The sequence below is a fragment of the Mizuhopecten yessoensis genome, unplaced genomic scaffold (assembly GCF_002113885.1).
Source record: "Mizuhopecten yessoensis strain PY_sf001 unplaced genomic scaffold, ASM211388v2 scaffold8547, whole genome shotgun sequence".
NCBI lineage: Eukaryota > Metazoa > Mollusca > Bivalvia > Pectinida > Pectinidae > Mizuhopecten > Mizuhopecten yessoensis.
The window spans coordinates 37,465-65,250 of NW_018407602.1; the positions used below are offsets into that span (position 1 = coordinate 37,465).

General features: G+C 34.7%; 1 protein-coding gene across 1 annotated transcript in view; it reads left to right on the plus strand.

Annotated features, from left to right (window-relative positions):
- LOC110456177 (orexin receptor type 2-like) overlaps window positions 1-26,220 on the plus strand; it is a gene marked incomplete at its 5' end in the record, with an annotated part of 37,101 nt that extends 10,881 nt beyond the window's left edge. Inside the window, 3 exons of the mRNA XM_021506749.1 lie at window positions 13,285-13,426; window positions 20,699-20,817; window positions 22,596-26,220. Of these exons, the coding sequence (XP_021362424.1) occupies window positions 13,285-13,426; window positions 20,699-20,817; window positions 22,596-22,798 (464 nt within the window). The remainder of the gene's footprint in view (window positions 1-13,284; window positions 13,427-20,698; window positions 20,818-22,595) is intronic.
- Window positions 26,221-27,786: the final 1,566 nt, after the last annotated feature.

The following is a 27,786-nucleotide window of genomic DNA, read 5'->3' on the forward strand; positions in this document are numbered from 1 at the left end:
GGATCATTATGTCTGTATTGCATTATGTTATTGAATAGACTAATGACGGTTTGAACACTCAATTAGACAGCGATATATAACGACCCGGATGTATTGGCCGACCATTGTCTGGTTTTAGTCCAACATTTAAGTGAATACAAAACATACATAACGGAAACAAGCTTAGAGAGACACTAACATAGACGGAAAACAACATAAACAACATAAACAACATCTTCGTAGGACACATGTATTACTGAACTGTTCATTGTAATACCATCGTCTAAACAAGAGACAGAGGTAGGCAGCCGTCTTTCCAGACAAAGTAGATTTAAACAAGTGAATGAACAAAGGCAGATGGATTTCGAACAACGTTGTAGGGTGAAGCTGTCTATGAATCAGACACGGTCCCGCATCCCAAGTTCGTTTTAGGACATTCTTTGTCACAAGTAGACCATTGCTAATCATATCGACACAGAAATTAAAAGCTTTGTTAGTTTGATAAAATTGATCTGGAACTTTCATCCTTCAAATCAACCTTTCTATTTCCTACTAATTTACTTATTAAAAAAATCACGATTGAGCCCTCAGCAAAATCCATTCTTAAAAACCCCAAAACATATATTTTTAAATTGGAGAACTAAAGTAACCGTAATTGGCATGACATAAGTACAGGTTTTGTATACACTTAACAGTCTGGTGAGCCTAACTGGCTTTAAAGCAACCGCACAAACCATTCAGAAACTGGATTGTCGTGTCATGTCGTCTCAGGTTGACCTCTTTTCTGGCTTTATGTATTCCAATTATCTACAAAAGTGCAGTCCATTGGACTGGTTTGTTCCAATCCAGATACGGGCCAAACCTCTGTCTGATTCTTGAGTGAAGCAAATATTCCGTTAGCAGTTCTGATGTCTGTCCGATTGATATATTCATTTTAAACTAAATGACTTGACTATTTTAATTAATTTAAATGCACCTCATCCATTTGTGTTTATGTAATCAATTTAATTACTTTCTTATTTGTGTAGTTACGGGATCATACCAGACAAAAAAATTAATAAACTATGCGACACAATTCATCGAATTCCTGAAATAAATGTTTTGTCAATATTTGGATGTCGTGAATATTTTATTCGAAGATATATCGTCATACAAATGTATGATGAAGTTTTGAGGACAGGACATTACAAATCATATCCTATGTACTTGTCAAATTAAATACACCATTATTGTCTTATTTTGTCATTATTTGTTAACCTTACGGTACACGTTGACCCAACGGGCAACGGGGTCTTATACCGTAAGTCGCCCGTAAATATTTAGGTTATTTTTCTCAAACACGGTTGATATAAAATCATTATCTCGATGGCTAGTATGGCGGCAGTCCTGAAAACTCATTTAAATCTTCAGTTTTATCATTTTTCCTAATTTATGATATTTAAAAAAAAAAGATTATAATAATGATAATAATAATAATAAACTTTATTTATTGAGGATTAAAAAAACTGATTTAGCCAAAGGCTAATCTCCCTCAGGGTCCTCTATGTTAATAAAATGTGTTAGTGTTTACATAGTATTTCTTAAAACATACTAATATAAATTAAACATAAATGACATCTAAAATATAAGTTATGAGATTGCTGAAAATATTACATGCAATTATATAGTACAATACATCAAATATCACAGAAAGCATAACTCTCATGCCTTGAAGGTCTGATAATAGTTAAATGGCCGGAGCCTTACATACATAAGTATATGCTAATATAGCAAAGTATAAAAATTACCAGGATATACACTAATATAGCATAAATCAAAACTGTTTTCTTTATCTAAAAGTATGAATCACAGTAGTGCTTTATAGCTCTATGCTTAAAAGTGTTAAAAGATGGTGATGGCCTTACATCATTTGGAAGTGCATTCCAAGTCTTACAACTTGATAAAACAAAGTGACTAGAATAGAAAAATTGATAACATTTTAAATACAATTCATCATGTACCATTCTTCATAATTTATGGTTTTTTTCCTGAATAAGATGTAACGGAAAACGGATCCCAAGGCGCTAAGGAACATGCTTAGATAGGCAAAGTTTGGAGTTAGAAATATATTATGTTTAAAATGTAGGACTTCAACAGTCACGAGTTAACTTTTTTATCTTTTTTTTTATTGAATTCTGAAAAAAAACACCCAAAAAACTTGCTTTTCATTCCTATTAAACATGATACCGATCAAACAAGTTTTAATTTCCTGGAGTCAGAGGGCTGTACATGTACTTGGATTTCTTGTTTTCAATTCGGCCTCTAAAATATTAACATGCTTATCTGTCATAGTGTTTTGACTCCTTCAATGCTACAGATCAGTAAAGCTGTCTTACTGCAGAGTGTGACCGTACGCGACCTCCCTAGATATTTGTTGAATGACGTCTCTGACGTATAACCATATTTGGCCAGTCTGAAGGCATGTCACCTCATCTATCAGTTTGTATACTCTTGTCAAATTGACCAGGCCGAGGTGTGTCAATTCATGGTTTGATAAATGCATTAAGGGTCTGTGGAACACAGCAAATCGTGGTCTGACACTTCGGACGGTATGATAGGTATCCCGAACAGTCGGCTTTTATATGTTTAATCCTTTCTTGGCGGTCCCCATCTTGCTATGATTGCACGTGTGGAGTTTGGCTGTGGGCTTTATGAATTGCACCTTCCCTTGTGGGAGATTTGTCAGTCTCTGAGTACCGTCGATGGCATGTTGGGTTCAACATGGCCTATATCAGGGTAAACCAAAGTATGAAATAAACTAATACTTTAAGTATCCCAGACAAGGGCAACAATAATGGACATCGTATTTTACTCAAACCTCCATTTAGATATGTTTTACAGGAATGCAAGAATACTTTTACCTTTGATAAACTCTAAATACTGCTTAGAACTGTTTGTTGATAAAGAATCAACGATAAAACACGTGTTTTAAATTGATGAGAGACATGCGTGCCTACAGAGATTCAATGAATGGCTCGGAAGACTAGGCCTAGATGCCGTGATTAAACTGGATGGAAATACTAAAGATACCGGATGTATGGTCATGTCATTGTCCTTTTTATTTGTCTGAACATTATACATGCTTTACAATTGAGATAAGTGCATGTCACCTTACTGATCTTGCTGTAAAATTGGTTTGTCTGAGATGATAGAGTCTGGGTGCCGTTTCCAGTCAGAAAAGAACCGATTTGGTTATCGTGATAACGCGGATTTCGAAATTTATTGTCTTCAGTGAAGCTGTTTGATGATACTGCTCATAGAAGACTTTGTTAATTAATTATGGGATATTTTATTGAGACATTCATTTCATCCTAAACGGTTTGTGCCGTATATAGAATAAATCTGGCACCATCCTTTTCCGATTTAGATACAACTGGTGTAATAAGCAAACACGTGCAAGGTTACAATATCAAAATGTATTGTTGCATTGTATTGAATGCCTTTTTTATCTTTGATATTAGTAAAACCAACCAAGAAATACTAATATTTATATGTTGTAAAGCGTCTTAGAGTACTTTATTCAAATTGTATAGGGCGGTTGGTTCAGTTATATACATGTTGGATATTATTACTTATTATTATCATTATGTAAATGAAAAATAAAATACAAAATACATTTTTTTGAAATATTACCAATAGAAAACTTGTTTTGTGTTAATACCTGCGCATATGATTTCGTGGAAAAGAATTATACCACTGAGAATGTTAGATTGGCTGTCGTCTCTCCTCGTGAATAACCGCTATTATTTACAGCAAACGATTAGCAAGTGTTTCGCAGTATTATGATATTATTGTAACGTATTCCAGCTAATTAGCTTTACTTATGTCCAATCTGTGAAATAGAGTCTCATGAAAGTGTATTAGCACGTGCCACTAGGAAAGCGGCTGTCGATTGGCTATCTTATCAAGACCTAAAGCATGGCTATTTCACGTAATTGTGTGCGTGTCTGAGGGATATAAGAGTAAACCCTAGTCGTGTTTCTTTTTTGTCTCACTTTAGTTTACACATTCATAGTCTGCTGCCACATTGACGCATTTGTGCGGTTGTCATGAATTAATACAGTCTAGACGTAATAGGTTGGTATCAAAATAGCAACTAGCAGATACTGTGATTCAATCCAGCTCGTAAACGACGCATCGTGTGACTTTATTATATCTTTATTGCACCGTATCACAGAATAAAAATGGGATTTTCTCTTTTAATGAGATAGCCAATGCCAAACCATCGTATTCTTTATGAAGTTTGAAAGCTATTCATTTAATTTACGAATAAAAAGCACACATAATTTCATTTTATGCAGCTCTGCATGAACAAAACGTTTTTTGTTCGCATTTATTTGCATAAAGTATTGCTTTCATGATTTGCTTTTAACGACGTGCTTTAAACATAGTCATAAATCATCCCTGGAATTGTTCATTAGAAGCGTGCGGTCATTGGCACCTAAAGCCAATCAGGAAGACAGGGCATTAACTTATAGACGGGCTATCGCAACAGTGTCCTGAATATAAAAAAAAGCAAAGGAGCCAGATCGGTATTTGAACCGTGGACCTCCTATCTTCAGAATGTTGCCCTTACTTACTGAGCTACCTCTTGGTAAACAATAGTACTGGAGTTGAGTCCTCTAGTGTTTAACTTGTAGTGAGATACGGATCCTTAAGATCATACGTCGGGTATCCAATATATATAAAACAATTTAAAACTGTTGAACAATAAATACAAATCATATGAAATAAAATTGAACTAAATCTGCAAACAAAAGAGGTAAACCGAAATTATCAAAAACCAACAGTGCATTTGATAAGATATGAAACTATCAATACAGATTTCCAAATAATACTGAAATGAAAAAATCGAGATTAAACACGCTCTATATGAATAGTAGTATCCTTTTCAAAAGTATACCAGCAGCATATACCAATTAAGGTATAAAACCACATTGAATATACCACCACCTTATAACCAACAACACCATCTTCATGACAATATATCATATGAAAACGTATGTTCGTCAAAGTATGCCACCAGTATACTGCCATACACAGTTTGTACAGAACCACATCTGAACGCATTGTCGGAACAATATATACCACCAGCATATACCTAACACTGTGTGTATGTCACGCCATTGAATGTCTGCGCGCCACAAGTGAAAGTGTATGCGATAACACAGCTTGCCATCTGGCGTTGTTGTTTAAAGTGTTAAAGCACTTGATGCCTCTTCTGCGATAATTGGCAATGTGACCGTATCCTTATCTATCAGAAAAACAGGAGAAGGTTTATTTTGTTGGTGGGGCATTCTTGCAACTCCCTTTTGAGATGTTAAGGATTTTCTTATAGTATTTTTTCCAATAGTTATAAGGTATCGCTTAACTTCATCACCAACCTGATTACATGTTTATAATGCCTGTGTCTCTGCGTCCCCGAGCTATATAAGTGTATCCTTACTACACAGTAAAATTATTATCTCTTGTCTGAGGCAATATTTTACGACGGGATATCAGGATAAAAATATCGAATAATTACATTATAAGATAGGAAACGATGATATATACTGTAACTATCATATCGGATCCTTTATTTTGACATGCCGCTGTTAACCATACCATGTAGTTTGTACTAGTGAACAAGTTAATGATATTCGTTTTGACACGTCATCAATTATAATTAACAATTAAAACGTGACTTTCAGGAAGATAACTTTCAAAGCTGTCAATATTGATGTGTATATTTGTCAAATTCAGGAGTGCACAATCACATTAAACCATTTAGGAGTCCACAAAATGGACACCAAAGCAAAACCAAAAACTGCTGCATTAAAATAACAAATGGCTGTGGTGATAAAACGTCAGAATGATCCTAATGTCAGTTGACATATCCTCCATAATTGAAAGGTACGTTCCTTTTTTAACGGAAAAGGCAAATCTGTCTTGATCTATCTTGATTAATAAAGCTCCCACGCGCCTTTATTCTGAAAGTGTCACCAGGTAATGCAGTGTAACCATGCTATTACGGGACTGTGACATCACCTTTGTCGCACATTTCATGCGCGCTTTGTTTCAGCATTACAGCTTAAATATTTTTTTATTAGGAAAGTCGGTAACTCTTGTGTGATGTTTTTAGAAAAATCACAACCCATAGATAAGCTTTTTTGAGGCTTAACACTCGTCAAAGCCTCATGCTGAACATCAGATATCTTAGACTCAGTAAAGTTTCCTATCTGTTTCGCACAATACTGATATGTTTTATTATTTATATCCCCTTTTTGGACACATATCATTACGGTTTTCAACTAACAGTGCCCTCAGCAAACGCTGAAAATCAATTGCTTTTCTGCTTGCTAACACTTATCTAACGATCAGAGGCATTGGCCGATAGAGAAATAAACATGGGAAATATACACATTATCGGACTAGTTGTTTGTATATTTTGTATTACTTACACATTTTCAATTATTTGTGGAAACAAAAAACGTCAGACCTTATCTGTTTCGGTTAAAGATGTGCGAACCTTCCAGCAATATTACGTCTTTCGTAAACCCTTTATAGACATTTAAAACTAAAATGAATTAGCTATATCTCTTCATACTTAATTGATAAGACTTGGAGCTATTTGGCGTCGCGATATTATTGTCATGTTTAATGGATATAGGAAATTATCCTAGAGCAAAAGGATAGATATAATTTGTTTGAGAGCACCTCAGGGAATACACCGCAATGAGAGATCGTTAAACTTAGATCAGAGGAATGGTTTGGGTTGATAACAGTAGAGGGCCTAATGATGCACAATTTGAATAAGCGCTATACCAAACGTCAGGCTCCAGAGGTTATCTACAATGTGAAAGTGCTATATACGTATATTAGTTAGGGTGTGTTATCAGCAGAACTTAAAGTTAAACTAATGAAATCGTTTATGAATTGCAAAGATTGCCTTATAATTATTCTACTTCATCACTTATCTGATATGTGTATTACGATTCCTTTAACAGTGTCCTTCAGAATGTATTTAGTATTATGATATGCCAGTATATTGCTTGTTTGAGTAAATAAGACAAACTATAAAAGGAATACATTATGACGCAATTGGAGCTAAAACTCAATTGAAAAGCGCAACAACATACGACCAGACCACCAAAACTATAAGACAATAAGAACCTCTTTAAACTGAATATCCGTTAACAATCGTCGATAAACTAGTTTTTACTTAATGGAAAATACCGAAAATTTATACAAGAGATTATATAGTACAACAGATATCGCAGTCTGTCCGATATCATAAGCTAAATAACGAAAAACTTATAGCAACGTAAACAAACCGGTACGAAATCGGAAGACATTTTTTTCTAAAAAGAAACACATCACCAGACCTCAAACGCCGAGATTTGCAATTAGCTGAAATTTCTATTGTATATTAAAATATATTTAATCATAATTTTTATTGTATATTTCGGGTAAGTGAAATGGCACAACAGATTCTGGCAGCGAACATTGTTCAAACCATCTCTTGTCTGTTCAGGGTTTAGCGGTTCATGTTTATGTGTTTTCTGCCATTCCATCAAAGATAATTGTTTGAGGCACTGTGTCTGACCTTTCTCTTTGACCCACGCCTGGTTGTCCGGTAGTTAAAATTGCATGGTGCCATCAATCATGCTCTTAAATCAGAAGTAGAAAAGAGGTACGAAATATTATCTTCAAAGTATTATTATCTTATCAATTGAAAACCGATGTTTGTTTTTAATTGATATATGCATACAAACCGAATAACAAATGACACCCAGTTTTTTATGTGAAAGAACATAAAATAATATCTGAAATACATTTGATTTGAAAATGATTAAAGTAGTGTCCGAAAAAATAATTGAATAAAAAACAACCAATTAAGCTGACAAAACTTTTTCAAACTGGGGGCTGGGACGTACACATTCATGAAAGTATCTGTGATACTATTAGCATTTATAGTGCCCTCTTGTTGAGCCTATGTAATATTTGCTCAGGGAGACTAGAGCTTTTTTGACAGCTGACCATGAAATATCAACTTGTAATTTCGCGGCCCAGAAACCATTCTGATGAATGTGCTAACACCTCATGAACTTTTATTCTGTTCAGATGAAGTCTTGGAATAAAGCAACCTTAATATTACTAAACTATAACAAGAAAAGGAAAACACATTGATCGAATAGAACTTTCGCATTTGTCGATGTACTTATGACATGCATTACCACTGCACTGGCACTGCATCAATCTCCATATTAACTGTACATTGCATTTACAGCTAGTGTTCTCTTTGATTTTCAAATGCATTTCGGAAAAAACACGTAACCAATTTCACTGGCGATGAGCATATTTCGGAAATTCAACAAAGAGTTGGATGTAGTTTGCTGAGATGGAAATTGAACTAGTTTTTGGTTTTATGGGAAAGACATTCATTTTCTTGAATCAACCTTCAGTACATTTCATAGATAACGGCTATTATATATTGCGTTATTATAATAAAACCATACTAATAAGTGTAAATTGTCATTTTGAAATATCATATAACACGGGAGCAAATGCATGCTTAATATGAATACATTCTTTCTTTGAGCATATATGTCTTTAAAATATATGTAAAACATGACATGTGCATACACAAAATCTTCTTTTAAGTTGAAAACAAACTAATATCTTACGTTGTTATTTCCATATTATTGTTTATCTTATACCAATACATTTATGAAACATCAACCAATTTGTATTTATAGACAGTTAATCAGCGTTTTGATGCATACAAAGAGCACGCACGCACGTATTGACCTGTGTGGTCTCTACCAGCGTTTCCCTCCGAGAAGTATTTAGGTCAAATACATTTTCATGTCAACCACAAATGTATCTTGTGGACGGCGCCAACAGTTCGAGTCTGTCGTAGTTTGATCCCCGTTACAGCCTGATATCATCTCATGCTGTATATCCATTGTCTTATATATTGCATCAAACTCATTTCTATTCAATTTTACGGTTCTATATTTTGTCTTTTATCTGTCGTCTGCTTGATGCGGCCAGCAGACACGTCGTGTTTATGTCTAAAATAACACTATTTCACGGGGATTTAGTTTCGTTTGTTCTACAAATGTAATCATCAATATTTCTGCATGGTAATTTTCAAATAACGTTCCTATTCATAAAAGGAAAGAAGTCATGCCATTTTCTCATATTTTTCATAAAAAATCAAAAGGAATGCCGAAGTTTTTGTTGTATTCTAGCCTGTAATGTTACCGGTATGGATGAGCTGTTCACATCTTCCTTACAATTCATGTACAGGTCATTGGTTGGTGAATGGCTGTATTCGATAAAAATCTATTACGTTTAATCACCAACAAAATTATTTTGATTTAACTGAAGATAAAAATTTGTTTCCACAGTTGAAAGATAGCATTTGATTTGATTTGATGAAATATGTATCTACTGTGTATCATCCTGACACATGTCAGTGCTGTACATGTAAACATACTGTTGCATCATATATATTTACTTTTTGATCTAAAGTCGAATGGAGTTTGGCAACTGTGCAGTAAGAATAATGTAAAATATAACCAGTGGGTAATCTGTTCGGTGAAAAAGTCAAATAATTGCTTTTTTATCGGAAAGTAATATTTGAATACAGTTTACAAACTTGAATGTTACAATAATTATAAGGTGTTCATCTCTTGCTGTTTCTATGTATTATTAATGGTTTCTTTATATAGATATATATATATAAATATTTTGAAAGACCATCTGTCATGTTTCATACCCAGTAATGTTTTCAAACAGACCTGTAATCAACCGAACCGAACGCAATGATCATTTCGAATTTCTTAAGTATATTTTTCGATTTTTGTTTTCAATATCATTTTTTGCCGAACTGGAAAAGGGCAGTATTTGTGGCTCAATCTTTATTTCTGATGTTGATCATTTTAGCCAGTGTTATTATCAGGTCTGATAAATTCAAAATTGTGAATTGATAATAAATCTTAAACTGTCATAATGAGTTTACACCATTGATATGCATATTGTCATGTTACCAGTTCATAGGGTTGTGAACACATAGTGTAATCATACTGCAAAGTCGAGTAGATGTACGAGTAATCAACAACTCTTAGAATGATAAAACGGACAACTTGTAAGAGGCGTTGTAATTTCTTCAAATTTATTTTCAAAGTGAGACTAATACTGTTGATATTGATACCAGATTCTCTATGTAAATTGTGATCATTAATTGGTGTTATTTGATGATGTTTCGAAATAATTCACCCTCCGACTTATATGATAAGTATATATATAGGAATGTATATATGAAGTTCAAAAACAAAAAAGGACGGGTGAACATGTTAATTACAAAGGTAAACGCTCATCACTCTACGTGTCCGCACCCGCACGATGGTAAAATCACAGCTTTGATCTTGCAAGCGATCCTTTTACTAATAAGCCTCCCTGCTGTGTTACGTAATGGGTATGAATAATGACGTGATAATGCACGTGTTGATATGGCTGTCAAGTTAGGGAATTACCACGTGAGAACTACATCCAAACCCGCCCTCCGTGTTGATGTAAACATGTCGGCATACCTGCTCGTAGTTAGCAATAACCAAAAACTCGCTCGTTGAAATGTCAAAATAAACAAACGTGATTGTATCGACGGGGATAAACCAAGAGTATAGCATAGTTTTCAAATAACTGAATGAATTTAATGATTTGTATACAATTCTGCTACGCCGTTGTTGTAACCCACATTTTTATAGGATATGGTTACACAGCTAATCACTACAATGGTTGTAAAATACTGTATTTAATACTAACTGTAGTAATATTTCAGTTTGTTGACGCTAGTTCGAAGGCAGTAAAATCGTTATATTCCTGCTAGTTATAGTAATTTATAATGGTAAATCACATAAATCATGTAAATTGAAAATTGCTATAAATCTCTCAAATTGTAGGTGCTTTGGTATACTATGTCATACTATATGTGTTAATAATGCATGCGATTCCGTACTGTTTTTATGATTTTTCATTTTTCAAGAATAGGGTAAATGAACCTAGCCAGTTTGTAAGGTATGATAGTTGTTAAATGTAACCACGTCAATTAAAAACTCATTTTATCTAGAAGCTTCTTTCTCTGGCGTTTTTAAAATCAGACACTGCAGAAACTGAGTAAGTTTAGACATTTGGTAAAATACAAGAATTTCAGGAAATGGAAGTTTCATTTTTTATCTAAAATTTTCGTGTTGCAATCTTGATGCTTATCTGTCTAGTGCAAACGCCGTTTCAATTAACCACACTGTATGCTATAAAAATAGAAGCAGAATGTCGGTCAGCTGTATGACGGCATTGCAAAATGTGTTTGAACGCTCGTGACCTGTGTTATATCTGTAAATAATGCATTTTTATTTTAGATATTCCGGATTACAAAATATAAGAAGTTAAATTTAACAATGCGAAAAAAAATATAGATACATGTATGTATAAAATGTGTGTAATTTCATAAAAAAAACTAGATTGCCGAATGAATAATACATCCTAACTATCATATATACTTTGTTTAAACTATTTGGTTAATGGTCAGCTATTAGAACAATTTCATTTTTTTTTGTAAGATTGTGCCGTCTGTTCTTGACATAATCCACTTTTATTTTGGATTTAATCCTTGTGTATTTAACTTATTCTGTGTTAGGCTGTTTACTTTTCACACAAATGTCTGAAAAATGGATTTTTAGAGCTAGGTTATTTTATTGATACAATATAAATAAATATTGCAATGCAAAAAACAATACTGAAATACAGAGAGAGAACATTATCAAGACCTAAATATATAACAAAGGTCGTGTCGGAGGTGATTAGGTCTGGTAAGAGTAATTGGCGGGTAACGATATAATATGTTATTGGTTGTTGTACGCGTAGCCAATGTTACAACTAGGCATGCATTTGGCACTACTCCTCCTTTTTATCACACGTGAAGATATTTGACAAGAAGATTTCTATATATTCTTCATTATAAAATTTGGATTTGTACCAAATATGTAACAAGTTATTACAATAAGGACCTCTGAGTGTGAAGAATGAGTTGTCTTAAAGAGGCCTTAATTATCATTTTAGAAAACAAAACATTTCGCATATTTTAACAAAACGTTTTTGGATTAGTGATTAGTTATAATTCAAATTCATTTCAAGAGATAAAATGTTGTGTCAGGCGTTTCAGCATTATATTAGATATTTACTATCTACATCATTTGTATAAAGAGCCAACATTTTCATGATTAAAGGAATTGAGTATTTAACATTATTTCAAAGGTATAAGACACTTTATTCGCAGACTGACCCCAAAAAAACACGAAATAAATCATATTGTAGAATTGCATTTAGAAATTTTAGTCCCGAACGATGGAGTTTTCTTGGAACGGATCAGTGAAGGGGGATAGCATGTTGTTTTACTTGTAATTGTTTTAGGTACGAGATGGAAGACTCTGCTGGTGGATTTTGTAACCTTGACGGCCTCCGTAATCTATTCTGAGTTGGGGCATGGTTCATAATAAACATACTTTCCTACTTACATATAATTTGTAATTAACCAGGGGTTCATTAGTAGTAAAGGCCTAATTGGATTTCCATCTTGTTGGCCCCTAGCATCACTGTTGAGTCCCGGAAGTACGTCACAGCTGTATGGTGCAGAGTAATCCATTGTTGGCAAACTGTGTCTATCACCTAATGTTAAAGGTACAATCACCTGGGCGTGTGTGTGTTGCGTTTATCTTTGCAGAGAGAATAATTTATTACATTTTTAGCTTCAATTCGGGTATTCATACGTACATGTACAATCATGTGGTATTTAAATTGATATATATTTATTTCTTCAAGGAACTATTTAAATATCTTCCGCTCAGCTGTCATGTCCGACAGGCTGCCTAACCAAATCATTACATTTTTTTGTTCATTTCTAAATCTTGCGTAGGTCATATTTCACTTAAAGTTGTGTACGACAGACGTTTTGTGAATTCTCCGCTGTCATTGCAGATGGGTTGAACAGGCATACAACTCTCTTTACATTTTTTTCTTGTAGTTAGAGCCCACAAAATAGATGACCGCCAGTAAATGAACTAAATGACTTGATATTTTGATGTACTTAACACTCAAACGTTAGGTACATCGACACCATTACATTGCCACCATTCAAGTAGACTGAAGCAAGCAGACACGTACTGGCGTCAGTGAACATTTTTGCTTTCCATCCAAAAACTTATGTTTTTCTTGTCATTATAGCTCGAAAACCGATGATGAATAGTAAGATGAATAAAGCAGACGAGCAACTGGAATCCAGGAAGAAGGCTGCCAGGATGCTCATCACAATTGTCGTCATCTTCGCCATCTCATATTTCCCAGTTCATCTTCTAAATATTCTCAGGTAAGCACATTATATATCAGTGATTTTAAAAGTATGAAGACTTTTTGATTGAAAAACATTTAATTACATTTGTACATGTCAAAAGGCGTTTCTCGAATACCAGCAAATGTTTTTTGTAAAAGGTCAAGTGGCAGTTTAGTTCTTATAAAGTAGATAGGTCTAATATTTCAAGGCGACATATAATGTGTTTTCCAGGAAAAACAAACATGATGATAACGCACTTAGGCGTGCAATGGGAATCAAATGACCGATTTCAAAACTGACGGTTTTATGTAATGTGTTTCTAATATTATTTTCCCATAAAAAAAAAGGATAGTTTTCCAATGCTAAATTATTCATTTTTCAAACAAAATGATAGTCAGTAATGCAGAGATTGATTTACGGTTTTCGTAATGCATTTTCTGGTTTTAAACGTTTCAAATGTACAGACAAAACTTTATGTAGTTATCAAACAGAAGAATGCTCACTCAATATGTCAATTAAATATTCATGCAGATCGTTGTCTTCTAGAATTTCGCAGATGTTACAAACTATTAACCGGGTATTTTTCTTCTGTATCCTCTCATTTTAAAAAATACACAATATTTGATACAGTGCCCTTCCTATCGAGAATAATTCACTCTGTATTGATTTACAGTACAAAGAGACACAATTCACACAAACAATACAATGTACATTAACCAATACCATTTTTGTAGAAGCTGCCTGCTCAGGCGCTTACTACTAGTCCTGTGTCACCTGACTAACATCGCCAACTGACTAATATCGCCACGTGCTTTTATGCGTTGTTGTGTGCTGAAGACAGCTCACTTGAATACTACAGCCCAGACGGTACAAAGCCGCAGTGGGGCAGTTCTGAATCGAGATGAGGGGGCTCATAGAATCTCGCCATTATGACTAAGCGCTTAACAAAGAAAATTTAACTATTGGCAAAATCCGCCTATATCATCGGGGACACAGAGGAAACAAACGGTGATCCAGTGTCCCAGTAATGTAGAATCCTGAGGTTTTTTTTCGCTTATCTACTACTCGAACTAGAGACTTCTGGTTTGCTGGGTGGTTGAGAGAAATTGTATGACCTTACAGTTATTTTATTTTTCATATTGAAATCTCATAACCGTCTGAAATTAATGACATTTTCGTATCATGACCTATTAAAGGGGCTATTTAGTCAACCAATACCCTTATAATCGCTCAGAAATCGTTAATATATTTCTCCTTACAGAAGTGTGCCTAGTTGATAACCCAATCACCTGTAGCCAATGTCCACTGTGGTCAGTTTAATCTTTTGGATAGCTTGGTTTTCTTCAAAAAGAGTATTTAATACCCACCGCACTCTAGAACTAACGAAGGTAACCACGCGTACGACAATTAGTTGGATTTCACGCATAATAATTTCTCGATACTTCGCATTTAAATAATATATTACAGATCAGAATTCCTCATTTCATTATCATCAAATATGATGAGAGAATGTTTTTGTTATCCTTTTATTCTGTGTTTATGACAGTATACGCACAGAGGGGCCTTTTCAGAGTGATGCCTTTAAAAATGTAGCTAAAACATATAGTACGATATCAGTCCAGTATTTTTAACTGTAAAATAAAATTACTCACTCATTCATGAAATGTTGTTATATGAATAATGTGGAATCAAAAGCATGCATGAAACTAAATTCCAAGAAATTCACGGAACAATGTACGGAATACATATAATAGGAAGCACGCAAAAAATTGTACTCTGGCTCTTAATTATCAATCTTGCAGCATTAATTGTTTATCAGAAGTATCGGACTTTATTTTTATGAGAGGCTGTGTTATATAACACTGTTTGGTAGGCCTTCACATACTGCATCCTCCCTGGACACTGCGGATTCTATAACGATAGCCATTACGAGGACGCAAATCCTTAAACGAAAGAAAAGAAAATACAAAAGAAACCGTAAATTTGTACATAACAGGTTCTTAAATTAGCCAACTTAAAACAAACTGTCGTCAAAAGCCCGAGCGTCATAAAATATTGCCAACCAGTCTGTTGTAGAATTGTGTGATATCTGTTACGCCGCAGGATTGATGATTGTTGGTATATATTGCTGTATCGGAATGTACAGACATATTGATATTTTGCCTTAGGAAGATTTTCGTGGTGATTCAATTTAACATCGGCATTTGTAACAAAGGCTTATAAAATAATTTAACGCTAAACAGGGAAGCATTTGCGGCATTATGGTGATTTATTCTGTTAAGTCAATCTAACAGATGGCGATAACATATCTTTGTAACGTAAACGTGGATGAAACAAACAGGTTTTCTTACCTTAACCATCGTCTAGATGCAGCAGCTGTTAGCGATTAGCACGAAATATCAAGCATCGCTGTAAAATCAATTTGAACAGTGTGAGGTCAATTGGTATGTTACATTATATACAGTGACACGTTTCAAACTAAAAAGTTTTGATTGTATTGACGGCAATTTTACAATCTTACGTTTGTAACATGGTCGTAAATATTCCGATAGCCAAGAAAATGTAGTTATATCTAGATAAAGTGCAATCAAGTTTATTCAAATGAATGACACTGATCTGCATTCAAAAGCACATAGGCAAATACAAATGTTGCCCTACTATTTGTTTACTTTACGAATAACACCAATATCTCTCACCATGATTCTGGTAAAGATTGAGAACCAGGCTCTTTTTCTTCTACGCATTGTTGAAATACTGATTATATTATTCCATCTCCAAATTAAAGAAGAAAGGAATAAGAGCAGGCGATATAAGTATGATCAAAGAATTATTTCCGTTTCCCATCGTAACCCCCACAAAACAGATTTGAAAAGAGAACCAAAACAGTGAGCTCTTCATGCACTACGTGACACGCGTTATGACGCCATATGCGAATTCGTCCTATGATAAAAGACAATGAGGGCACATCTTACATCAATGTAAAGACTGCAATTTCACACAAAAAAATCAAGTCCTGATGACGACGGTGAGATTCCATCAGCATAGATCGAAGACATATGCATGTTCTTGCCAGGCTCCGTATATTGGTATTTGACAAGTTGATGCCCCGTCTTGCTTTTTATATAAAAAAATTAAATATTTGTTTAATGAGTAGACGCTGAGTAATGAAGCGCCTTCCCGACTCACATCACAAGGTCAAGGTCCTCTATATTTCTATGCCTTCTTTCACTTCCAGTTGATTTGAGTTAGATTCATGTGTAAATGGCGTGTGGTAGAATCATGGCCCAAATGCATGATTGGATAGTTTGAAGGTTCTTTCTCTGCACTAGTTCCATACTTCAAAAGTTCTATCAACTCGCTTATATACAACGTCATGAGCAATGTGTTTAAGGTTAAATTGTTTTCCGTTTACTCACATTGATTTTCTATGTCATCGCCAGATGGCGTTGCATTCCAGAATTGTTATCAGATTCCCGGTTTGTTTGTCCGTCCATATTTTTGTCCCTCCGGTTTTCAGATATTTTGATATATTGGGCAACAGTTCACTATATGATAGATATAATAACCTTCAACGAGTGAATACCTAAGTGTAAACCGATGCGTCGTTTTAAATCATAATTAATAAAACTAGAGTAACAACTGTCAAAAGACCAATGACACAGGACATGGGAAACACAACCAGATGTTTCGGAACGATAGACGTTCTCTGCTCTATTGAAGGCATCCGCCATGTAAATCTAGGTACATTTCAAGTCACGTCCTTAAAATAAAACTCGCGAACTTTAACAACTTTAAATTAATGATTATGACCGTCTTACCGTTACTAACCATGAATACTGGGAGCACTTTAAATAAATGATTATGACCGCCTACCGTTACTAACCATGCATACTGGGAGCATTTTAAATTAATGATTATGACCGTCTTACCGTTACTAACCATGCATACTGGAAGCACCTTCAATTAATGATTTTGACCATCTTACCGTTACTAATCATGAATACTGGGAGCACCTTAAATTAATGATTATGACCGTCTTACCGTTACTAACCATGCATACTGGTTGCACTTTAAATTAATGATTATGACCGTCTTACCGTTACTAACTATACATACTGGGAGCACTTTAAATTAATGATTATGACCGTCTTACCGTTACTAACCATGCATGCTGGGAGCTCCTTAAATTCATGATTATGGCCGTCTTACCGTTACTACCCATGCATACTGGGAGCTCCTTAAATTCATGATTATGGCCGTCTTCCCGTTAGTACCCATGCATATTGGGAGCACCTTAAATTAGTGATTATGACCGTCTTACCGGTACTAACCATGCATACTCTGGTAGCACCTTAAATTAATGATTCTGACCGTCTTACCGTTACAAACAATGCATACTTTTGACCATCTTACCGTTACTAATCATGCATACTGGGAGCATTTTAAATTAATGATTATGACCGTCTTCCCGTTACTAACCATGCAAACTGGGAGCGCCTTAAATTAATGATTATGACCGTCTTACCGTTACTAACCATGCAAACTGGGAGCACCTTAAATTAATGATTATGGCCGTCTTACCGTTAGTAACCATGCATATTGGGAGCACCTTAAATTAATGATTATGACCGTCTTACCGTTACTAACTATGTATACTGGTAGCACCTTAAATTAATGATTATGACCGTCTTACCGTTACTAACTATGTATACTGGTAGCACCTTAAATTAATGATTATGACCGTCTTGCCGTTACTAACCATGCATACTGGGAGCACCTTAAATTAATGATTATGGCCGTCTTACCGTTACTAACCATGCATACTGGTAGCACCTCAAATTAATGATTATGACCGTCTTACCGTTACTAACCATGCATACTGGGAGCACCTTGAATTTGATTATGACCGTCTTACCGTTACTAACCATGCATACTGGGAGCACCTTAAATTATTGATTATGACTGTCTTACCGTTACTAACCATAAATACTGGGAGCACCTTAAATTAATGATTATGACCGTCTTACCGTTACTAACCATGTATACTGGTAGCACCTTAAATTAATGATTATGGCCGTCTTACCGTTACTAACCATGCATACTGGAAGCACCTTAAATTAATCGTTATGATCGTCTTACCGTTACTAACCATGCATACTGGGAGCACCTTAAATTATTGATTATGACCGTCTTACCGTTACTAACCATAAATACTGGGAGCCCCTTAAATTAATGATTATGACCGTCTTACCGTTACTAACCGTGCATACTGGGAGGACCTTAAATTAATGATTATGACCGTCTTACCGTTGCTAACCATGTATACTGGTAGCACCTTTAATTAATGATTATGACCGTCTTACCGTTACTAACCATGTATACTGGTAGCACCTTTAATTAATGAGTATGACCGTCTTACCGTTACTAACCATGCATACTGGGAGCACCTTAAATTAATGATTATGACCGTCTTACCGTTACTAACCATAAATACTGGGAGCACCCTCAATTAATAATTATGACCGTCTTACCGTTACAAACAATGCATACTGGTAGCACCTTAAATTAATGATTATGACCGTCTTACCGTTACTAACCATGCATACTGGTAGCACCTTAAATTATTGATTATGACCGTTTTACCGTTACTAACCATGCATACTGGTAGCACCTTGAATTAATAATTATGACCGTCTTGCCGTTACTAACCATGCATACTGGGAGCACCTTAAATTAATAATTATGACCGTCTTACCGTTACTAACCATGCATACTGGGAGCGCCTTAAATTAATGATTATGACCGTCTTACCGTTAGTAACCATGCATACTGGGAGCACCTTAAATTAATGATTATGCCCGTCTTACCGTTACTAACCATGCATACTGGGAGCACCTTAAATTAATAATAATGACCGTCTTACCGTTACTTACCATGCATACTGGTAGCACCTTAAATTATTGATTATGACCGTCTTACCGTTACTAACCATGCATACTGGTAGCACCTTAAATTAATGATTATGGCCGTCTTATAGTTACTAACCATGCATACTGGGAGCACCTTCAATTAATGATTATGACCGTCTTACCGTTACTATCAATGCATACTGGGAGCACCTTAAATTAATAATTATGACCGTCTTACCGTTAGTAACCATGCATACTGGGAGCACCTTAAATTAATGATTATGATTGTCTTACCGTTACTAACCATGCATACTTGGAGCACCTTAAATTAATAATTATGACCGTCTTACCGTTACTAACCATGCATAATGGGAGCACCTTAAATTAATGATTATGACCGTCTTACCGTTACTAACCATGCATACTGGGAGCAACTTAAATTAATGATTATGACCGTCTTACCGTTATTAACCATGCATACTGGGAGCACCTTAAATTAATGATTATGATTGTCTTACAGTTACTAACCATGCATACTTGGAGCACCTTAAATTAATAATTATGACCGTCTTGCCGTTAGTAACCATGCATACTGGGAGCACCTTACATTAATGATTATGACCGTCTTACCGTTACTAACCATGTATACTGGGAGCACCTTAAATTAATAATTTTGACCGTCTTACCGTTACTAACCATGCATACTGGGAGCACCTTAAATTAATGATTATGACCGTCTTACCGTTAGTAACCAGGCATACTGGGAGCACCTTAAATTAATGATTATGATCGTCTTACCGTTACTAACCATGCATACTGGGAACACTTTAAATTAATGATTATGACCGTCTTACCGTTAGTAACCAGGCATACTGGGAGCACCTTAAATTAATGATTATGAGCGTCGTACCTTTACTAACCATGTATACTGGGAGCACCTTAAATTAATAATTATGACCGTCTTACCGTTACTAACCATGTATACTGGAGCCCCTTAAATTAATAATTTTGACCGTCTTACCGTTACTAACCATGCATACTGGAAGCACCTTAAATTAATGGTTATGATCGTCTTACCGTTACTAACCATGCATACTGGGAGCACCTGTTGTGTTCCTTTCCACCTCAATTATTTAAACTTAGTACATTGTATATGTTCAGCACAATCACGATATCTTTGTTCATTCTTTATAAAAAAAAAAATCTCTACTTGTTTATGTATACAATTGAATAAAATAATATTGAAACGACACCATTAGAGTGTAAATAAAACAGAGCTGTATTCACATGTATTGATACAAGAACTGAAGAATGTGCCAGTGTGGCAATTTGTGATAAATACATAAACAAGTCCTTTCTTAGAAGTTATTTTAATTTTGTTCGATTATCTTTTTTACAGGTATACGGAAGTACTGCTACAGTTACCGACCAACTTTGTTCTGGTGATGGCGCTTATATCACACTGGTTACCATACTTCAACAGCTCCATCAACCCAGTTATATACAACTTCATGAGTGGTGAGTATATACTAGACTGTAATAGGCACTGGTTACCCTGCTTCATCAGTTATATACTAAGCTTTCATAGGCAATGGTTACCCTGCTTCATCAGTTATATACTAAGCTGTAATAGTCAAAGGTTACCCTGCTTCATCAGTTATATACTAGGTTGTAATAGTCAATGATTACCCTGCTTCATCAGTTATAAACTAGGCTGCAATAGGGACTGATTTTCCCTGCTTCATCAGTTATATACTACGCTGTTATAGGCACTGGTTACCCTGCTTCGTCAGTTATATACTAGGTTGTAATAGGCAATGGTTACCCTGCTTCATCAGTTATATACTAGGTTGTAATAGTCAATGATTACCCTGCTTTGTCAGTTATATACTAGGCTGTAATAGGCACTAGTTACCCTGCTTCATCAGTTATATACTAGGCTGTAATAAAGACTGGTTACCCTGCTTCATCAGTTATATACTAGGCTGTAATAGGCAATGGTTACCCTGCTTTAACAGTTATACACACTAGGCTATGATACGGCACTGATTTCCCTGTTTCAAGATTCCCCAATCCTAGTTATATACTAAGCTATAAATATAAGGAAACTGATTGTCCTGTCTCAACAGTTTTACAATCCAAGCTATACGTAAACACATATATACTAGGCTGTAATAGGGTATTGATTTCTCTGCTTCAAGAGTTCTACAATCCCAGCTATACAAGAACACACATTAACTAGGCAACAATAAGGCACTGATTTCCTTGCTTCAAGATCCTACAATATCGCTTATACATATACACATATATACTTGAATGATAAAGCCTTGATATCCCTGCTTCAAAAAAAGTTCTACGATTCCAGCTTAACATCTACACATATACACAAGCCTGTATATACAACGTCATGAGTGGTAATCATTTATATTGAATTTAGTTTGGATACTTTGTTGGTGTGTTTCTGCCATCGACTTTCGACTTGCGAGTTACCTATTTTGACATAATTTTTAAAAGATGTCGGCATAATCAGAGAAGATATCGACATAATCTATGAATATGTCGCAATAACATTTAAATTACGTCGACAAATTTTTACATTCTATTACTTTACATAATTGTTTTGTCGTTGTTCGTTCGTTGGTTTTTTTTATAACAAAAACTTAGGTAAGCCTGTTCTCCTTATCTCTATGTATATGTAATTAATTGGCAATATCATGCACGGTGCCAAGTCTAATGTTCTTGCCAGCTTCCACGTTTTCAGTAAAAGCACTTCGTTGTTATACGTTTTCTAAGTAGGCGTCGATAACGAGGTCAGTGTTGTTTATATGCCCGTTTCCTGTGCCACACGTTAGCGAAATAAGAAATGAAAGGTTATATATGGTATACTTATTTTTGTTCCCTTTCGCAACGATAAGACTATTTATCGGAAACATTTAATTTTGAATCATTAAACGAGACAGTGTATCAATAAAGTTTCAGCTCTTCAAAGCCAAACTACATTCTTTTATTTCCAATTATGCAATCTCTAGACTTTACCACCACTGTAGTGATATCTTTTTTTAAATTAGTGAATTCGTAAGCAATATCAGTAACTTAATTCCTCAATAAATTAGAGGTATTTTCCATGCAGTCATGTTCGTCTTAAATTTATTTGTACAAGAAAAGGCCAAAAATATACAAATAAGCTTAAATGTTTCTCTTACCGTAAATAAAGTTTATAAGGGAAGAGGAAAAGATATTAACACACAAAAATACAAATATACAATCTAGTCTGATTGTATTTCATATCTTTTCAGCAAAGTTCAGAAAAGAATTCCGCATGGCTATTAGCTGTGGCATGTTGCAACAAAAGAGGCGTATCCGGGGGCGTGGCCAGCCAACGATGTCAATCTACTCCAATTCCACGACCACTCAACACTTCGTCGGACGCAACTACAGCCAAACAGAGCAGATCACGTTGTCGAACTTTCATGATAAAAGTGAAACGGAAGCCTGGTGAATCCTAACGCAATGTAGTTGTGAAAGGTTTAAATTACTTGCACGGAGATAGTGGACAAAGTAATATATGTATCTTTATCATTATATATATAGATATCACCCGGAGTCACGTGTTGAAGAACTACGTATAACCTGACCTCATAAATGGTATAACTGTTATGATATATGTGATATAAGTCATAATTTGTGACGACTTAATGTTACTTCATATGTTAGTGATTTTTTATTAAATTGACGTCACACGCTAATTATTGATGATTAAAATAAACTGTAGATATTCTTGTCATATGATTGGTTGACATTCAAACTTTGCATAGCATTGTAATTAGTATCTTGCTAATTATCAATTGTACAAAGAGCTGTAGAGCTAGAACACGTATTCCATGTGGAAAGGAAATACGAAAATGGTAAATGAAGAGTCGGTAAAATATTCGTGACAGACAAAGCATCGGTGCTATTTAGTATAGTGTATAAGCCCTTCTTGGCAGTCTCGTCAGTTCGCTTCTTATTGTGTAGTATAGCCTCCTCTGAAGACTGTGTGTTAGGTCGTGGGGCTAGCATTAGATCCGATTTGCAAAGTTCAGTTTATTTCAAAACCTGCACAATTTTACTTCCGGGACATAATTCATTATAGGATAGGCAATCATGAATGCCTACCCCATGTAAAGATATGTTTCTATATTGGGTGAGAAAGATATATGTCGATATTTTACATGCTTTCTTCAATTACTGCCCTATGACTGATTTATATGATGTCACTAGCATGTACAGGACGTATTTCTATCAAACTCTATCTCTAGTTCTTCTTCCTGCTAATCAGGGTTTTGAATCACGTGGTATTTTTTTATTCAATTCTGATATGATACCAATATGAATGACTCTCTGAATGCTGCGAAGTGAATGGAGCTTCATTCAGTTGAGTCCTGGTTGTGACATATTTACCAGTTAGTCATTTTGGTGTTAAATATGTTAGATTGTTGTCCAGTAATGTTAAACCAAGTGAAAGTTGCTTATTAGTATGTTTATGTACTGCATAAATCATTTGTCAAATATATTGTCTAGTAACCAAACATTTAACTTCCTGCTTTGTTTTTCTCCTTTTAACAAACAACTTTTCTGTAACACAAACGTATGCTTGAAAAAGTTAAGAACCAAAGCTTGCTTCCCGAACACGCATCTTTGGCAACAGTCGAAAAACCACTGACAAACAGGAACTGAAACCTTCGCCATATTTGCCTGTATAAAGCAGAGACGTCCACTGTCTTAAGGCCAGCAATTAAGCCAACATGATTAATCAAATGTCGAAAGTCACCTTGGTGACGAACGCATTTCAAGTTCCTTTTTTGTTTTTCTTGTTTTCTTGAAAATTACTTCATACAAATCCGACGATAAATCGCGGAACTTCTTTGCAACGCAACAATGGAATTGTGATGACAGAATAGGAAGGTTTTACCATAAATGTCTGTCAGTATACAATAGTTATTTCTAATAATTATTGCTCCTTTCATAAACAAAACATTCATCTATTTTCGATGATTACCCAGAAACCATTTTAAATACAGGTAAAACTATATTTCATATTTAATTATATGTATTTAAAAAAAAAGTGTTTCGCTTGCTAATATATCAAACAACTCTTAACGTATTTCCAATACAGATATTAAACTTTTAGATAACGTTTACAATCACAAGTCAAAATTTGAATAATTTTGGGTATTAAAGAGTCAGTTTGTTACCTGTTATTGTTATGTGATAGAAGACCAGAACATAGAAAAACACACGTGAGATTTTGGGCTTGGAAACCAAAATAAAGTGAGTGCGAGGTTCGAACTTTTACTGACATTTCATTGGTATGTTGATATACTCCTGTGTGTGTTTGTGTGTGTTTACCAGTCCGTAGACTGTTGTACACCTGACAAGTTAAGACGTTCGAACAGTCGACATACCCGCTGACAGAGAGATGTTTACATCGCAACTTCCTGTTTACCAGAGATTGTTTCGGTGCGAAAAATAAGTTTTGGAAAGATCGTTGATTGCAGATTTAAACATGGATTTTAAAGCTGCTGAACCATTGACATGTTGCATTTGATCATGTACATTACATAAATAAATGAAAAACATAAAATGTCTAGAGTAACTGTTAGCTTAACAACACATGAACTTTTTAGTCACAATATGAAAGAAATCGTGTTAATTAATGTTTAAATAGATACATGAAATTACAGGTCTATCACTGGGTTTGCTTTAATTATACCCACTCTCTAAAATACAACCATATACCTGTGGAAATTTTAAATTGCCATTATTAAATAATCAAATGTTTTAATCCTGCGTTTTTTTAGGAATTATATTGGCCACAATCATATATGCATCAGTCTCTACGCTACACTTCTAATGTAGCAATTGTATTGGCATCACATATTATCAATCAAATACAGCTTGGTCCGATCAATATTCGACTGCTTATAACCTAAACAAAACAGATGTTTACACATCAATAGATTTGTAATTTAACAAAGCATATAAATACCGGATAGTTGTTAGAATACATAAATCTCGAAATAATATTCATGTGTAAAATGTATTGTATCAATAGCTTCCATTACCACTCAGAGTACTGTTGGTTGTAAAGTATCACAGATATTGTTATCAAGTACCCGTAGCAGCTTCCTTAGCTTAAGTCATAGTAATTATAATTTGGATCCATATGACTAAAGAACATTAAAGTCATTGTCATTTTATTGGTCCTCCAAATACAAATGCACACATAATCGCTAGAAGTACATGTAGCGAGACGTCATAGTTTCCTTCATTAAGAAATCCTAATTAGTTTAATGCTTGTATTATATTTATGCGTTAATTAAGAAATACATTTTTCAACTTCATTGGAATGATTGTTTGTTAGCCAGCTTATATTACATGAAACTGAATGTCCTCACCTTTTAGCAGTATCATTCCAAGAAATATATGTGAGTTTTATCGAAGCAGATAGGACAGCATCGTACAATGTACATGGGTTTTATCGAAGCTATTTTTTCAGTGTCATGAAATATGGAAAGGTTTTACCGAAGTTGATATTTCAATACCCTAAAATGTACATGAGTTTTATTGAAGCTTATCAATCAGAATCCTAAAATGGACATGGGTTTTATCCGAGTTGATATTTCAGTCAAATGAAATGTACATCTGATATACAGGAGCTTAAATTTAGTATAATGAACTGTTCATGGGTTTCATCGAAACCTTTTTTTTCAGTATCATGCAATGTCCATGGGTAATATCGAAGCTGTTGTTTTAGGTTGAGGTATTGTATATGTACGAATAGTTTCTTTACCTTAACGTGAATCATTGGTGTTATTCGACAGAAAGTGGTGTTACTTTTACATGTTGTACATGAAGTCAAATAAAGCATGTTTACGGTAAGAATTGTGGTTTTGATATTTTGTGTATATCAGACGTAGAATAGGCTTCAAAGTAAAACAGAAATAAAATACCCGACTCAACATCATGCACAGACTCAGAACATAATGTTGATACACAAACACATCAACAGGAAAGAAGGGGCTTTCAAAAATAAAAGGAACTAATGAAATCGAAATAAGTGTTACAAAATAATGGTATTCCTCCGAACGTCTATATAGAGAACGCATAGTGCACATCAAAGTAAGAGCAAGCTGTTGTTAACAAAATACAAACTAAGTATCTGATGGATATCATTCTTCAATCCTCACCAAGCACGAACTTTTAGCTTTTGGCGACGTTCCAGAATGAAATGGAAATATCAAGGACATGACCTCTGGCTGCTGAATAGAATTGAGGTTTACTATCTAAATGCCAACCTCAGATTATCAGGATCATGGAAACTTAACTCTATGTTCATAGTGGTGTACAGCGCTTCCGTGTCTTACCATAAGCTGTGGAATTATCCATTGAAATACATTTCTATTGTAAGAATTAAAAACATTCTTCTTTTTCATTAACTAATCAAATCAATTCAAGCATCAACATTACTGATTACTATGGAAATAATAAGGTTAATCAACTGTGACCTGAATCACGACCCTTTGTTGTAAGAAACGCTTTACCTTCGGATAATATTTATCCATTCCCTTGTCTTTCGGGTCCATGTTGTCTTCCCGATTATGTTGGTGTCTCCTCCATTGCACATCGTGTATTTGAAGACAGTATACATGTTTATAGCTTGATTTTCAAGCTAACCATTCGTTGTTATACTGTGGACTGTATTACCGTGGCTCTGTCATTATTGGCTGTGGTTTTCTACTCCGCCACAATCCTCGAATGAGCTGATTTATTAAAACGTTATTTCGATAAAAGGAAAACAAGATATACTTAAATGGTTTAGTTGTATATGCACGTTGAGCTAGAAATCGTTTGTAATTTGATTGGCTACAGAAAAAATGACTTTAGACGGACATGCTGTATCTACGTGTACAAGACATCGATTCAGAGGAAATCATTATTTTCATGTTTTTATATTTTATTTGCATTTCCATTCATAAAGATTATCACAATGTGGCAATATGCCCTTCCCTTTACTGCATCAAATTATTCAAAGTGTATTGGCCCCATAAAGCAGCCAAAACCAATCTTTAAAATAAGGCTGTTTTTACTCTTTATACAACTTGAGTATATACCGTAGCGTTACAAGGATTAAAGAAACAGTCTCTGCCTGTTGTTTATTACTGATCTATTTGCATCGGTAAGTTTTATGTTATATATCACTCTCTCGAAACATCGGCCATCGATAGAATTTAATTCATTATCAAACTTTTGATATTTCTGATACACCGTTAACAAAATTAAGAAATGTACAAACAATTCAACATAATTTTGAAAACCTTCAAATTTATGCTTTAATGAGGATGCATTAAGATAACCAATTTTGAAGTGATTCTGTACTGTCAAAATCCAGCTTGATTCAGCTTAATGTTTGATGAGAAAATGTTTTTTATCAGGTTTAACCTCAAC